The sequence below is a fragment of the Gadus macrocephalus genome, chromosome 22 (genome assembly GCF_031168955.1).
Source record: "Gadus macrocephalus chromosome 22, ASM3116895v1".
Classification (NCBI taxonomy): Eukaryota; Metazoa; Chordata; class Actinopteri; order Gadiformes; family Gadidae; genus Gadus; species Gadus macrocephalus.
The window spans coordinates 7,774,523-7,792,097 of record NC_082403.1 but is presented as its reverse complement, the minus strand read 5'-3'; the positions used below and the strand labels follow the sequence as shown (position 1 = coordinate 7,792,097).

At 48.8% G+C, this 17,575-nt stretch overlaps 1 protein-coding gene across 1 annotated transcript in view; it reads left to right on the top strand.

Moving 5' to 3' along the window:
• Nucleotides 1-17,575, top strand: part of ptprua (protein tyrosine phosphatase receptor type Ua) — a 91,261-nt gene that overhangs the window by 25,834 nt on the left and 47,852 nt on the right. Inside the window, exons 2-3 of the mRNA XM_060044082.1 lie at nt 13,043-13,203; nt 15,047-15,239. Coding sequence (XP_059900065.1) covers nt 13,043-13,203; nt 15,047-15,239 — 354 coding nt within the window. The remainder of the gene's footprint in view (nt 1-13,042; nt 13,204-15,046; nt 15,240-17,575) is intronic.

Here is a 17,575-nt window from a genome sequence, read left to right as displayed (position 1 = left end):
AAGAAATAAACAAAATGGTCAAAAGGAAATGTTCGAATCTAAAATAATGTACAGGAGATATGTATCCAGCTGTTCTGCACTTTCTATAAAACATTTAATAATAATAATAATAATTTAAAAAATAATAATCGAAAACTCGATTATATTATTTTTGTTTTATATTATTATTATTATTTTTTAAATTATATAAATTTTTCCGCTCACAAGTTTAATCGAAAAAATGGCACCCACAGTGCTGGTATACTGAATATCTGCACGACTATGACTCAGTACGAAGCCCTTCAACCTCTTAACCTATGATCAATTCACAGCCGTGCTGATATTCAGTAGAACAGCCCTCTCTCTTGGGAAATTGCTTGAGCATCGCAGTTAAGGAAGTCTTTTGCAATATTTTTATCGCACCTGTTCATGGCGCGATGACGATGAAAATACGATTTATTGGTTGGCACTACAACAGATAGCGATAATTACAGGACTACGAATGGGCCCTCTTTAGCAGAGAGTCTCAAGCCTTTCATAAAGAGCGCCCCTTGGTTGGGTATAACGGCCAAATTCCCATCTCTTTCCAATTAATTTAGATTAATTTATTGCAACACCTTTTATTTTCATTTCAATTGCACATTTGCTGATGCTTTGTAAGTGACTTCTTTTTGGGCCACAGCCCCTTAATTGATAATAATGTGTGTCCTTGAGGCCATCTTTCATACAAAGGAGACCCCAGGTCTCCAGGTCACTCCCAAGTGTCCTTTACCCCTAGGTCATCATTTCTACCCCTTACCCCTTCCCCTTACCCCTCCCCCTTGTTTTGAAGGGGTAAGGGGTAGAAATGGGATTGGGCCTAAGGCCCAATACCATTTCTACATCTTCCCCCTTCCCCCTTCCCCCTTCCCCTTACCCCTTCAAAACAAGGGGGAGGGGTAAGGGTAAGGGGTAGAAATGGGATTGGGCCTTATCACCGTCGGGCTGTAGCCTCCAAATCTGCGCTCTTGACCCCCTGATTCATATATAAAAAGACTAGACATCTGTTTCTCCCTCCCGAGTCGTTCTGTGCCTCTTGAACAGTGTTTTCCTCACTTGCTGCAGGTCAATGGGCCCCGTGTTGATAATTTGAGTCTTCTTTTGAAAATCTTTTGTGGCTGCCTTTGTAATGATTTTTCTTGTTGAACAAAGAATTTATAAAACACAAAACCTTGGTGGAGCAAAGCAATCTCTGGGTCATCTCTGGGTCACTTGAAGATCTTTGTTTTTATGGAAAGGATCAATCACAATGGCAACCATCGAAAACTTTGAGTTACTTAACAAACTTAAGGTCATCAAACATTCACTGAGCGAAGATGTGGGATCTAAAATACAAATGTCTTGGTAGAATGTTATCGTAACACATTTAAGCGCCCAAATTAAAATGTTTTTCAATGAGAATAAAACTCATGTCATCTATCTTGTTTAGTCAAACAGTAACCTGACATAGGTGACTTATGGCACGCTCCTGTGGATCGTTTTGGCTCATCTTGACAAATTACCTACACTGTCGTTTCAGTTGGAGAACAAACTGTACCGTATCCACCCACTGGAAGTGCAGGGACCGATTTTCATAAGTTGAATATTCAATAGAATATGAAGGAAATGCAGCCTTTCTTATGTATCCGATAAATGTAACTGTTTTTACATTTGAACAAAGAGAGAGCGATAAACCTAGGCTGTTTATTTTTTGTTAATATAATTATTACCGTTATAATTTTTGTATTAGCATTATTGTGTTTAAAACCATGGGAGGCAATGGAAAGCAACAAGACCCCGTGGTTACACGCGTGAATAAAGTATGTGCATTCTGAGGCTCAGAACCCCTGAGACCCCCTTTTCCCCCACTCATCCCCTCATTTAACTCCTTCTCTCTCACTCCACACGTGCTCCATATGTAGCACTCAGGGATCGAATGAAGCCCCCAGTATCTACAAAACAGCTCAAAAACAGGGTATACTTCTGATGCACGCAGTAGCGCCGTAGTATCTTCCGCCGCCATCTCGGCCCCCGTCCCTCGTGGGGTACAAACCAAGGACACACGTTCCGACTCCCCCGGCGCCAACAAGATCCTCCCAAAAGGACGGTCCCTTTTCCATTTCCTCAGCTTCAAGCCTTTCCAGATCGCGGCTTAAAACGCCCCTTCTTTCCTCCGTTCGCTTCGTCTCCTTCCGCCCTGCCAGCCAGAAGTGTGGTGACTTGAGTACCCCCAGCTGACTCCAACGCTCTTGCATGAAAGACAACCTGGATTTCATCACGCGCTCGCGACGCCTCGAGAGCTCCTCGCCACCATTGCTTCCCCGCCTCCCCCCTCCTGCTCGCCCTACACCACCGACCCTCTCCAGCAGCCCACTGTCTCACCCCCCTCCCCTCCTCTCCGCTGGTCCTTCCTGTTATTTATACTCTTTGGGTGTTGATAAGCAGATGTTTGCCTTATGCCCGCGAGGGGACGGCGGAGGGGTGGTCGTTGGTGCCGGTGATGCAAGCAAACGTGTGTCTTCTAGACCGTTTTGTGTGTGATGGATTCAGAGGGATTTCAGGAGAAGGAGAGCGAAGTCAGGAGAGCATCAGAGCATTCCTCACCCCGACCGCCCATATAAAGAAGCAGAGTTGAACTTAGAGTTAAGAATAGGACCTCTGGGTTACATGCAGCACTTTGATCGCCTCCTCACTACCTGCCACCTGTTGCAGCCGTTTCCATGCTTTTAAACATCGGAAATAAGGTTACCCACCCAAAAAGAGGAAGACGCATCGCTATCGCTCTTCCTCTCCCCCTGTGTTTTCATCAGAACCTCGTCCCCACTCGACTCCCTGGTGTGGATTTCTACACCAGCTTCTTGGTGGCCAAGCCTTTCACTCTATCTCACGCTTCTCGCACGTGTGTAGGTGGGGCGCCTCTTGTTTGCACATACATGACGTTTGCACATGTGTGAAATTGAGTGCAGGCACATTTCCTTTTTAGGAGTTCAGTCTGGATCGTCTTTAGTGTGCATCATTAATCTGTGTGATTCCGAATTGTCTCTATTCTACTTTTTAGAATAAGTCTGCAAAAAGTGTGTGTGTGTGTGTGTGTGTGTGAAAAGTGTGCACTGTGCACTGTGTTTTCTGTTCTGGCTGTTTGACGCAGCCGTGATAAGATATGTCTCTGAAATGGCAGTAAATGTATTCTCTCTGCTGCGACTCCAGTGTCAACTCTAGATGCAATCATGTTGCATCCTGCAATTTCAGATGACAATCTAAATTGTAAATGTTTTCATACATTCTGGTTAGTGAGGCGTGATAAATAACATCTGGGGAATGAAAAAGGCTTCAGTAACGTAAACATTCTATATTTGTTTGCTTGCTATAAAGCTATTTATTTATTTACACTGAGATGTGAACCTTCATTTTATGAGCCCAGGCGTGGGAGGAAATCACAGATCTATGACGGGGAACATTCCATTTTCCTGCTACCTTCTGAACTTAGGTTGATGAGTCCTTTCCCTCATCTTAATTGATTACATTAACCTGTTTATTTGTATTCTACCGCAAGGGTCGATGGCTGTTCTTCAACAAGTTGAACGAGAAAATCAAGGAGGTTGTTAACAAATGCTTTTAAAGGACATGTGGTCGCTCAGAAATGTAGACCTCCAAGTATGAAAAGGGAACAACCTCCAGGCCAGCGTTTGATTTGTGCTGGGAAGAAGTGTCATTGATTGTACTATATGTATGCTTCTTTTCATGCTCACATAACGCTGCTGTAGATAAAAAAAATATATATATCTCTGGTATTTTTCTTACTCTTCCTCATCCTGAATGTGGTGAAGGACAGTATTTGAAGGAACTTGTGGGTGAAGGATGTACACCACACACACACACACACACACACACACACACACACACACACACACACACACACACACACACACACACACACTAATGGTTTGCTTGTCGATGTGTCAATGTGACCGTATCAAGAAGGGTTAGGCGACCCCACAGCTTATAGTGTCCACATAAGCCACTTTTATGATTGCGTCTCATGCTGTTCTACATCGACTTAGCAGTCATGGTGTCACGGTGTCAAAGTCATGGTTTGAAGACGGGTCAGGAAAAGGGAAGGGAACACAGGAGGGGGGCATGCAGCCCACGCGAGATAACCAAGAAGTTCAGCCAGTCATCGGTCATTATCCAAGATCTGCATTGATCAGGAGGCCCTGGAAGTCAAGTGTTTCTCAAAGGGCCTCGAGGGGCTTTGCGGTTCCCCAGCTTAGCGTTGGCCTCCAATGCATTATACATCGAGCAGGGAGCGTGGCCACTGGCCAGCCAGGTTCTGCCCCCGGAGACGACAAGCCCACGGGGGTGCTCTATGACCTTCTGGTGCTTTTTTTCGTGGTTAATATTGATGTGTAAATATTGGCAGCTGTTTTGCAGAAGGTAATTATTAATAGGAGAAGATGGTGCCCCGACCGTTGGGGGAAGGGTCTCACTTGAAGTCTTTCCAGTGTGAGGGATGGCGTGCATTAAAGTATTAGCGGTATCGCGGACTAAGTGTCATAATCGATATTACACCGTCATAAAGTTTAATGCCTGGCTTATTGCACTGGACGCACTCATATCCGTACCATAAAGCTGTGCTAATGCTTGCGCGCACACGCACACACAGGGCTATACCTGCCCCCTTAAGCATCCCATTGGGGCTTCCTATTATGCAGGAGCTTTGTGTACCGCCCCGTACTCTCTCAGACCTCCCTGGTCCTGTTTTGCTGCTTCCCACATGTCCCCGGCCAGTCGACGGCACCCACACAAGCCCCGTGTGTCTCCATTCCGTAACTAATGATCGACTTACCAAGTCCATATGCAGCCTTGGGTTGCTGGTGGTGGTGTGGTGGTGCCGGCGCCGGTCATTGTGATAAAGGGAGATGAGAGCGCTCCACTTCCATCGAAGGCCCCTCTCTTCTCCCCCTCTCTTCTCTCCCTCTCATCCTCTTGACCATGGCCAGCCTTTCCAGGAAGTCACTGGGCAGCTTCCTCCATATTGTCGGAGCACTTGGCAGAGATCCGGTGATCTTTGAGGGTTTGTAATGGTGGTGCAGTCCAAAGAAGGCGTGTGTGTGCGTGTGTGTGTGTGTGTGTGTGTGTGTGTGTGTGTGTGTGTGTGTGTGTGTGTGTGTGTGTGTGTGTGTGTGTGTGTGTGTGTGTGTGTGTGTGTGTGTGTGTGTGTGTGTGTGTGTGTGTGTGACGGAGAGAGATTTAGTTTGGTTCTCTTAGTGAAAAGGATTTTGTGTTTGTCTACAGTCTGGTCTTTATGGATGGACCACTTAGCCTGTCCCTGATTGCTTACTCCCAAGGTGCCTCATGAAAGTTAAAAAGGAAGGAAAAATACACTTTTTTTTCTCTTCCTTTTATGCATTCGTCCGTTTGTTCGTTCTTTTTTGTCTCGCCTCCCTCCCTTTCTCCTCCACCCTCCCTCCCTCCTCCCTCCCTCCCTCCCTCCCTCCCTCCCTCTGAGAAAGTACAATGATAACTGTGAGTGTTTGAACTAAAAACCATCTCCTTTATGCTCCAATGTGCATTCAAGTTTGTCCGGGCTAGACAGATATAAATATATATACTGTATGTATATATATATATATATATATATTTCTCATCAAAGTAAAGAGACAGCAGCAATTTTTTTGCATATAAGCCACTTATTTCAGCAGTTGGATCTATTTTTAGACTTCATGGTTCCTGGGGCTCCTCATTCTCCGGCAGAATCAAAAGAGCGGGACCGCTGCTGTGTGTGTGTGTGTGTGTGTGTGTGTGTGTGCGTGTGCGTGTGAAGCGCCCCCTTGTTAAGGGTGGAGCTCCATGGTACATTTCATCCCCGTTGTGCCTTCACACTGCCTCGGAGCCTCTCCTAATGTGGCACCTGAGAGACCGGGGGGGGGGGGGGGGGTGAGGGGGTGAGCCCCGCGCCTCCGCGCCACCAGAGCTTCTCGATATCCCCTTCCTGCGGGGGATAAAGACTCGGCCGTGGTTTGGGGGCGGGTTCTGTGTGGGGAGGGCAAGGGGGTTTCAATTCACCAGAACAGCAGAGCAGATTAGAAGGGAGCAGTAAATGGAGACGATGCCAGCGGAAGGAAAGGATCAAGGGTTTCCATGAGGAATCTGAAATAAAGCCCCCCCCCCCCCCCCCATACCCCCCCCCGCCCCTCTGTCTGGTGAGGGAGGGGGGAGAGATGTGGAGGAGAGAGGGGAGAGATGGAGGGGAGAGATGGAGGGGAGAAGGGGGGGGGAGACGTGGAGGAGCGAGGGAAAGGTGTGGAGGAGAGGGGGGGAGAGATGGGGAGAGGAGAGAGGGGAGAGGGGGGAGGGGGGAGGGAGAGATGGAGGGGAGAGAGGGGAGGCATTAGCTGTAATTAAGCCTAAACGGCTACGGCATTCGTCTCTCTCTGGGGAATCACAGATTCCCGTTGCAAGGGGGGCCTTCATGTCTGCGGTTATGGAGCCCTATTAAGCTGCATGCTGCTCCACGTGTGTCGCAACATGCTTGCACCACGTATGTGTGCAACGCATGCACGTGGCGCGTGTGAAAAATGGCCTTCCCCCTGAAACGATTAGCGGGTTAAATAAGTGTAGCTAATGTGATTCTTTATGCTAATATTCCAACGTAAAGACGCATAAATCATCACACAGTCTGTTCCTTGTTCCCTGCTAACCAACAAACATGGGAAAAGCTGGATGTTTCTCGACCCAGGGTTTTCTTACCACCACGACATACTGGCTGAAAAGTTACAAGGAATGTTGTTTTCTGCTAATCTGTCAAGCTATCTGTTGACATCCCCCGGAGTGCTGTGCCTTTTGAATCGATTCATCGAGTATGTCTGGTATCAGGGAAACATCGCCAGGCTTCTCTGGGCCTTAAAGGGTTCCTATAGATATCTGTCGTTTTTTATCTCCTTTGCACCGCATTATGCTACTGGAGATGGACTTTGTTGCAAACGTTTTGTATTAGAAATCGGATGTTGCTTTAATTATTAATGGTTTACGTACTGGGCCTTTTGTATGTAGCAGACTCTCAAGTCTTGTAGTACAGAAGGAGTTACTTGATGAACCAACGCGTCAATCATCTATCACATTAATTGTTTTTCAGTTGAATAATTGATGCTTGATCAAATAAGCATCAAATAAGTACCAAGCCTATCTTAAAAACATGCAAATTCGTGGCAGCTCTTCTATATTCCAGAACCTCTCAATTATTCAAAATGAATAATTGAGTGTTGCTGGAGTGCAGTTCAAACAATGCAGGCAGATTGAAGACATCACTTTGGACTCTTCTAATGCCTGATGAACATTGTCCATTATTTATGACATCTCATTGACCAAGTGCTTAATTGAGGATTATTACTGAGAAAGAAAATCGATCCATCAATCAATAGCAATAGTTGGTAGCCTCAGTCACGAAATCTCCGCAGCAAAGGGCAGCAGACAGACAGAGCGGGGAGGAGCGAATGAATCTATAAGTGCATACATTACTCATGCTCTCCTATGCCACTGTGTGACAAAAAGGCTCCATAGTGTTGGTTTTGCCTGGCCCAGCATGCAGCTGGGCAGAGGAGCCAGTGGCCAGCGATAGAACAGGTGCCTGCCTCTGTTTTGGGGGCCCCGGCAAGGCTTGGCTACGCTGTGTGAGCACGGCAGGATGGTGGTGGTGCTGGTGGTGGAGGCTGTTCGGTGGCTGTGCGTCCACCCTCCCTGCATGTGGCTGCTTGATATTCCTGGCATCTCCCGTTTCCACCAGTACCAATTATTTATTTAATATTATTTCACAAATGATCCAGCAGAATAAATGATGGCATGCCAGGTTTTATCTTTAGCAAATTCTGTATTATTCCTCTCTCTTGTAGCCACTTAGGCAGGCAGTGGCGAGCCCCCTAACTTCCACCCCCCCCCCCCCCCCCCCCCCCCAGCAGCGTATCTCAGGCCCTGCTGCCGGAACACCTTTGCTAGCGTACGCACAGGGATGAGCTAGGGCTCAGAAAGCACGTAGACCAATGAAAACGGGTCGGCGGCTGCAGCTACAGCAGCGGCAGTGTTCAGAACACAGCGCCTCCTCTCTGGGTGTTTAACACACCACTGAGCGCTCGCCCGGCTTTGCGCTCGAACCTCTGTTTATTTCTATCTGCTTGTGATTGTATGGAAATCGCCAGCGCGTGGGCCCCCGGGGGGCCCCGAGATGTTGTGCCATCTCGCAATCATGCTTAGTCTTCGAAAATCAATGCGCGCCATTAACATATGAAAACTGTTGCAAACCGTCAGCCGTGGAAGACGTTTGGGGCTCGAAGGGGTGACGTTAAGGGCGACTGGAACTTTTTGTCCGTTTGGAGGATTCGATGCGTTGCGTTCTCCTTTCTCCGTTTCTGAGGGTTTTATTCAGTTATGAGCGAGTGAGATTGGCGCTGCGAGTACGCTGTCAACCGGAGACACGTGAAGAGGGCCGGTGATGCCGTCGGCAAGGAACGGGCAGTGTCTGGCATGAATAAGCTTTCACTGTGATTAAATTGCTGCTAAACAGACATGTGAAGCTTTCAAGTAATGTATTTAGGTCTTAAATTAAATTTCCCTATTCTACAAAGCAAAGAAAGAAGAAGAAGAAGAAGAAGGTGCAGAAAAAGAAGGAGAAACCCGACTGTGTGTCGTGGGAATGTGCGAGGGCCCCGCTGCTACGGCCTTGATGAAACTTTCATGCTTAACGCCGCTGAGTGATTCTCCCTTACTCTGCTTCTCTTTGAGGCCCGCGAACAGGCGCCACGCAGACAAGCCTCCTAATTAATCAGCTTTCCGGTCTCGCCGGACGAGTTGGTTTCATTATTTAATTCTTTAAAACACTCGAGGTAGGAACAATGGAACGAGGCGGCCGGCTGTCCTCCGCAGCCTCTTAATGCCGGAGACGGCGGCCTCGCGTAATTGATGTCCTCGCGGAGGACGTTTAATATGAAAATACATTATATTAAATAAATGAAGGGACGTAGCGCTCGCTAATGAGAAACGTTGGCGGCGAACCATTTATGACTCCCTTATGCCAGCCTCCGAAGAAAAAAAGGAAAACCGAACCAACGGTTAGCCGATGTAATTGGTACCGACGTCTTTTTAGCGTATTCATATATTAGGTTCTTTTTTTTTTCCGGGTGTCAACACGAGTTTGTCGTCGGCATGTGTTTGTGTGTGTGTGTGTGTGTGTGTGTTGGGGGGGCGGGGGCCGGGGGGACCCCATGCCACTGGGGGCCCCAGGGTTTGTGTGGTAGTAAGGGGATCTGTGGCATTGTGGATCAGTAATGAAGCAATTTCACACAACAGAGTCTGCCCTGCGGTGCCAATCTCCCACACTCCCAGCTGACTCCCAGTACACCAAGTCGGATCACATGCCGTGGTGGCAGAGTTGGTAGGGGGGGAAATTGGGGGGTTGTTTGGGGGAAAGAGAGGGGACAGCAGGGGGCCGTGTTGTTGGTTCATCTGATTCCACCCCTATCCTTTCCCTGATTGGAGAGGGGGGGGGGGGGAGTAGATGATACAAGAATAGGAAGGAGTGGAGAGACATGGGCTTGGAGATGCCATGGGGTGACCAGCAACCACTGGAGAATATCGGGAGGATGGCAGTCAGGCCCGACATTGTGTCGGTTTGTGTTCTTATTCCTTTGGTTCCCATGGTGATGCATTAAGACCGTTGTGACCCACTACATGCCAGACGGTACACGCCTCGTCCGGGTTGGCTTTACATTTGAGTTCCCCTCGGGAAAGGTCAAAGAAACACAAAAAAAGCCTGGGTCCATTCATCAACTAGTAGCAAAATATGAATAATATCTCCCTTCCGACGTGGATATTGTGATAAATCCGACGGATACCCCCATTGGGTGAAAAAAACAACAACAATTCGATCTAGTTCTCTTTTTAAAACTTTTGGATTGACTTGTGTGTCCTTCCCCTCCAAACCACACACACGTCACACACACACAACCTCAAACACGTAGAACCTCACACACACTCAACCTCTCCATCACAGAGGGCTGCGGTGTGTTGAGCTTAAGGTGTGGTCCGCTCGGCCGGTGGCTGTTATTAATGACCTTTGGAGTAGTGTGGGAAGGACCAGTCTGCCCTGGTATTGATGAACTGAGAGCACCCCTCTTTCGCCCTCACTCTCGCTCTCTCTCTCTCTTTGTCTCCCTCATCCCCCCATCCCCCCGTCCCCCCCGGTCCGACCTTCTCTGCAGAAACAGTGTGTCAGGTGTGATGCACCACACTCCCTCTCCCCCATACAAATCACACGTTCATCAGAGGCGGGGTCGCGGTAAAGGGGGGGGTTGACGGGAAACTGGAGTGCTACCGTGAGGAGGAGAGGGGTGGACCTGGGGTTTACGCATTGCATGTGATTCCTCTGATGCCACAAGGAAAACTTTAGCTTTTATTTATTTGTTGTTTTGGGAAATATTGGAAGAAATCTCGTGGACGTCGTCATCATGCCTTGTGATGAGCGGGTTATATTGAGTTTGGAGTCTCCGACTCACGACTCTGGGAGGATATAAAACTGGATGTTGGAAAGAGGGGCGGGGGGGGGGGGGGGGGTTGCTTTTGGATGAGCCAAGCAGACAGATGGACAGACGGACAGGCATTGTCAACACTGGCAGAAGCCCATGGAGATCTGGTTCCAGCTGGCGCCACCGTCCACAGTATCCATTGCCAATCTCCCCCAAAAAGTTTGTCAGCCATTTTCGGGAGCCATATACCATATACCTACGAGAGACTTTCAGCATGGGCCACCCATATGAGCATGATGGTGGGTTGGGGGTTGTCGGGAAAATGGAGGTGTGTAGGAGGGCGGGGGTAGCTGTGATTTCCTTGAATGCTTCTCTCCGATTGCGATGGAAGGCGGCTAATGCCTTTGTCTGCACTAATGCTCCACGTCATCCCCAATTTGTCCTCGTCATGCAAACCTCTTAGTCCCTTTGTTCTTGTTTTTCCTTCTTCTCGTTGAAAGGCCCTTCAACCTTTCTTCTCTCCCTCTCCCTCTCTGTCCTTGGCTCACTCAGCCTAAAAAACCCGCCATGAAAGTACTAGTGAGGGATTTCATCCCCCTGTGCAACGTTTCGTTGCATCAGGGACTATATTTCACGACGTGCACAGCCAGTGGGACGGAGGGAGCGTCGGCGGCGCTGGCAGCACTGGTCACCCCCCTCTCTCTCTCCATACCTCTCGGCGTTTATCTCCCTCCTGGGGGCTCTTCTACTGGCCCTAGGGACCCTCTCGGCAGTTAAACTCCCTCTGCTGGTGCATGACTTTGATCCTTCCAAAATGCTGCTAATGGGATTCAATTAAAGCTCTCTCCAGCACCATCTCTACCACTCCTCTCGCTCTGAGGTATTAGCTCATCAACTGGCCCCCGAAGGATTTAGCTAATGGCTTATAGCGCTAGTGTGGCTGGGTGAGGGTTTTACCGGACTTACCGGGAAATATATACACGTTCGATGCTTTCGTTGACCTGGATCCTTCCAGGCCTCGGCAGACGCTGTGTTTTCACACCGTCTTTGTCTTCGGTTTTTGTTTTTTACACATTACTTCCAAGGAAGGAGTTGGCCCAGGCATTTTTATTTTTTGGGCAGATTGTGCTGTGAAGTGGAACATTGATGCTCCTTAAAGGAATGCTGTTTTTTAGCCGACTTAACAAAGCAATTTCGTGAGGCAACAATGGCACCAGCTGAAGAGGAAGGAGCAAAAACACAAACTATTGATTAAGAGCAAAGAAGAAATGGTTTAACATCTCTATGCTCATTTTCTCTCCTCCACACATTCTGGGGCCTCTGCTGATCTAGATTGGAAAATCAATGTTCACAGCTTGTCACTACTTTTCACAAACATAGTACGGCCCTGGCATTAGGCTTTTTTCTAGCAGCCACGGATAAGGGTGAGTCAAACTTCACTTGATACTAGTTTTATTTTCTCACCATCAAATAAAGAAACAACCACTGAAGTGATATTCAAGTAGCCCCCCCCCCCCCCCATACACCCTCCCCTCGTGGACCAGCGTTTCTGAAGCGCTGGCCGACGTTGTGGGGTGGGATGCAACGCTCCAAACACACTAACACACACTTCAAAAAGAGAACGAGTGCACTTGATTCAGGGAACAAGTCGTTTCCTGTTCGGTAGGAGCTCTTTAAAGATAGACACCAACCGAGAGACATCACACCACCACCACTACCACCATCACCATAACAACTACCACCGTCACCCCCAACACCATGACCACCACCACCACCACCACCACCACCACCACCACCACCACCACCACCACCACCACCACCACCACCACCACCACCACCACCACCACCACCACCACAATTACCACGACCACCAGCCCCATCACCATTACCACCATAACAACGACCACCACCAGCAGTAGCAGCACCACCAGCGCCACCATCACCATCCCCATAACGCCTCGTGCCCTGCCCACTGCACCTTCCGTTGACTGATCCCCATTGACTTTGAATTGGTATCTACGCGCAATGCATTGTGGGTCCGTGCGCTCCGTTGGAGCCTTCGGCGCCGTCCAAAAGTTGAACATTTTTCAACTTTTTCCGTCAACCAATCAGATCACGTATGCAAATGTAAGCCCTGTGACACTACTCGGGCTCTGACGACCCTGGAAAGCTCCCCCGTCCGTCAGCCACGCCCTCCGACGTCCTTTGACTGACGGTGCAGTGGGCACGAGGCGTAACGGCTACCACAACCACCACCACCATCACCATAACAACCACCACCTCCACCATCCCCACCGCCACCACCCACCAAAAATTAAATACATTTCCCCTTCTGCAAGACATAACAACACAGGGAGCCTCGTTCGGCAAATTGCCTCCGCCCCCCCACCGCCCTCCCCATAGCAACGAACCCCCCCCCCCCCCCACCTCTGTGTTTCCCCCTGGGGCCCCCGGCAGCCGTGGCGGCCGTGATGGCGGCCCTCCATAGTTATTCCTGGCCCCCGGTGTGTACGCCCCCTCCTCCCCCTCAGTGCGGACCCCCTGTGTTATCGGCGCGGCGGCGGTGGCGGCGTGCTGCTGCTCAGGGGCCGGTGTGGAACCTGTGCAATCTCCTCTGATGAGCCAATTACCTCTCTGGAAGCCCCGGTCGCGCCGCGCCGAGAACGGCGTGGTCGTGCTTCCTGCCGCCGCGGTCGCGTTAGCGGCTGCGTCTCTGTGTGTCTAGTGGCTGCGGCGCCGCCATTGTTGTGTTTGTCGGTCGCCGTGGTAAATACCAAATAATTCCTGAGCCTGATGTGTATTGTTTCAGATGCATGTGAGTCATTAAGGTTTGATTCCATCTTCCACGGGGAGTGAGCAAACAGCCCCAGCCCCTCCCTCCAATGGCTCCCACACACCAACACAAACACGTGAACACACACACACACACACACACACACACACACACACACACACACACACACACACACACACACACACACACACACACACACACGTTCACTTGCATGCAGACACACACACATACGCCCGCACACATGCACAAACATTACAGCACTTCTGGGACGCACAGACATACGCACAAACACGCGGATCATTTTGCTCCTAATTGCGTGCTTCTTGTTCCGCCGCGACCAGAGCAGCTTATTTTGCTTCCCCGCAGGCGAGGTGTCGAGCCGGGAGCAAAGGAGCATGGGAAAGTTGAGTTCTAACGAAGAACACCAGCACCACTGCTGACACTTCCTCTGTCACTGCTTGCGGGTGCGAAAAGAAGCCTTCTCAAACTCAGGTCCCCATCCCCGCCGCAGGGCGCTCTCGCGTTTCCCCTTCCCCTTCCCTTCCCCCCTCTCCTCCAATCACATCCTCATACCCGTGGCCGGAGGCGCAGCACGCCATGTCACCCCCACGCGGCAGCTGCCACATGAGACGCCAGGCGCACGGGGGCAGAGAGACCCTGATTTGCTTACACACCAGGAAGCACGCGGCCGGCCTCGGGCCCGGGGGGGTAGGAAGTGTAGACTTTGCCATATTTCTTCGTCAGATAGTAATTGCCCAAAGTGTTAGACAGCTTAAAATAAGGTCTAATAATAATAACGCGCGAGAGAGAGCGTGAGCGAGGAGCTTGTGAAAGTGTAGAGCCGCATCGGTATGTTCTGAAGTGATGTCGCTCGGAACTGATTAGAAATATATTCTGCAATCATATGGAAAAAACGGACGGAGAGTCCTTGGTTTTTTGATTCGCAACTCGGGTCCTGTCTTGGCTGGAGTTTGCGTCGTCTCACGGTGTTGGATAGTTTCATCCAATTTAACAGGCAGAAATGTTAGTAATTGGAGAGCAGACATCCTAGATATCACTGATGTGCGTGGAGGATGACCATGCGTTCGACCTGCATGATTCACTTTCAGGTTGTCTTGTGTCGGCAGTAAGCTGCAACGGGCCCTAGCCCTCCCTCACCCTGACAAGAGTTAAAAGCCTAACGCAGACGTGATGTCAAAGTTCATAGCTGCAAAACTTTTCAATTTGTGTGTGTGCGTGTTTGTGTGTGCGTATGTTTTAGCACCTGCCCCCTCAGACTTAATAAATAGTCGCAGTCAGCCGAGATTCAACCGAAGGTGGTTAATTCGGTGGTCTGGGTTAGCCTTAAAAGCCTGGCGGTGAAATCACCTTGAGACCCATAATTCCCCATCCATCCATATGACGTGGGGGGGGGGGGGGATGTGGCATTTGTCTTACCCACAGCGGGGCTACCATTGCTGGGATGGACGGGGTCACGGTGTAACAGCCGGCTCCAACCATTAGCTGTAATTTAGCTTTTAGCTGAAAGCTTTCTCCGGGATTTGATGTATTAAGGCATTTATGGTTTTTTTCCTCCTGCTGCGATGTCGCATCGATCCCGAGCGATTTTTTCCGCAGTGTGCCCATACTTAAAGTTACCAGCTGCAGCAGACAAAGGGAATACAGTGTGTTTTTCACTTTTGGGAAAGGCTTCTGGGTGGGTGATTTTCTTTTTACTTGTGATGTGTGATTTTCTACTCAGGGTCCTCATTTTGTTCTTTCTCCCGTGTGTGTGTGTGTGTCTGTGTGTGTGTGTGTTTGTTCAGGCGGCTGCACCTTCGACGAGGACTCGGACGCCAGCCTGTGTGACTACCGCCAGGGACAGGAGGACGACTTTGACTGGCAGCTGATCAGGACCTACAGTTGGCCCCACGCCACTCCTGATCTGCTCCGAGGTGGGTCTCCATAGCAACCTATACTGTCATCGTGTAGGTTTTTGTGTAGGCAAAGAAGTTAAAAAAATCGAACCGTAAATATATTTAAAAATATTCACATTTCAAAACGTATCTCTAGAAACCAAACTTTGCCCGAAGTGCTGTACATAGATCATATTGTAATAAATATTAATAATAAGAAATAACTGAGTTCATAAGTGTCAAAACTATAGGATAACGTCAACAGTATAACGTCTAATACACCCAATCTCCCTCTAGGTCACTTTTGGGATAGCCGTAACAATAGATAGCCTTGCATAGTTATTACTCATTGATTCATGCAAGGGGTGTCTGTGTGCTGAGTACTGCTGCCCTAGCACCAGTAGTGGTTTGCACTTCTTGGGAAAGGGGAGACTTATTGAGCTGACGGAGGCATGGGAAATGTGATCGTTATTCATGGGAAATGACAATGTGTAAAATCACCATTAACATTGTGCTGTATTGAACGAAGACACCCAATATTTTAAAAGCTTTAGTGGTTATTTAATCAACACTGGCCCCTTCTATTTGAGGCAAATCAATATATTAATCTTTGTGCTGAGGATGATCTTTTTATTGTAAGTGCAGGCAAAACTATAATTTTTTTACACCAAGACAAAAAAGCTCTTATTATTTATTTAAGAGAGTATTATCTATCCTGCTGATATGCAATGAAATCTAAGCCAGGTATCTTTTTTTTCTGTAAAATATTTTGTACCTTGGTGCATTTTTTTAAGTTGCGTACTGCCATATTTCAGTTCCCGAAAGTAGAAGCAGTTTAAATTGCTCAAGACGGATTTCCTATATGTGCAGCGAGAGGAATTAAATAGGCTCAATCATGCTTCTTGGGGGAATGTTTGTGGCTTTTCAAACTAATTGTGCTACCAAACGAAAACATAGAACAAAAGGAAAATAGTTTTGTGGCAGTTCCTCTGGATTTCTAAGTTTCAGCAAAGGATTTCATACGGCAATCGCTCTACAAAGTCAAAGACATTCGCCTCAGCCACTGATCCAAGGCCAAACAAAAAAACATGATTGACAATCATCTTCTTTTTTTCCACAAGTGTAAAGAAGCGTGAGCGAGAAGAAAGAACTGACGAAGAGGATGATGAAGGAAAGCACTAACTCTGATGCATAGAGGGGACGAGGCGGCAGAATCAATTGGCTAGGATTAGGGATGTGGCTCACTTTAAAGCCTAGGCCAGGCCTGCAATGATGGAGGCTTTGTTTACTCATCACCGGCAAGTCTTGCGATAACCGATTTCACTTGTTTAAGGCTTTTTATTCTAAGACTGCAGTTCCTGGAAATGAGATTTTGTTAGTAGTTTGTCACGGCAGCTGTTCTAATTAACTTCAAATAATCTGTTAGCACAATAATCCTGTTTTCTATCACGCTTACCTCAGCAAAGACTAGTTGCCTGCGTGTGTGTGTGTGTGTGTGTGTGTGTGTGTGTCTGTGATAAAAGTGTGTGTGTGTGAGAGATAAAAGTGTATGAATACATACAGCAGAAGGAATTTTTGCGGACACAGCCCGCCTTACTTCCGACTCCAGTCTTTCCTTTTTGCAACAGCTTGCTTTCCAATCCCCTGACGACTCCCCATCCTCTCTTTTAAGTCGGTCGTGGGGCGGGGGGGGGGGGGGGGGGGTTGGCTCGTGCCCATGCTGTTATTTCACATGCAGGTGAATGCACCCATCTGCACCTGCCAGTCATGGGTAAACATTCCCCGTGCGAGCGGTATCCGGCGCCTCACTTCACCTGAGGAGCGATAGAACGTGTCTGTGGGTAAAGCCCATGCATGTCATTATGGACCTCTCCGGTGGGTAGGCTGGGGCTATTCATGGAAGGAGCTCGGGGAAGGGTGGCGGTGGTGGCGGCGGTGGTGGGGGCGGTGGTGGAGGCGGTGGTGGAGGTGGGGGCGGGGGCGGGGGAAGCCTGCGTGCGTCCGGAGTTGCATAATTCATGGCTTGTTATCAAGCGCTTGTTCCGCCTTGTTCCACCGGTGCACCTCTCCCGAGGCAGATCGGGGGTCTGTTAACAAAGTCCCTGGGATCCATCACAAGGGAGGGGGTGGAGGGAAGAAGGGGGGGGTGGGGTGTCGGTTGCTGCTGATTGCACTTCCTGGTGTACCGCAGGCCCCGGCAGCGGTAAATTGTTACATTTTTTTATTTCTCTTCATCAGTTGTCCGTATGCCACCAGGGGGACCAAATTTAATCCAAACACATTTGATGAGGTTTGTGTGCGTGTCCCCATCCGAACCTTTTCTCTGGCGTTATTATTTTAAGAAGGGTGGCTATAGATCACGTTGGAAGGGCTTT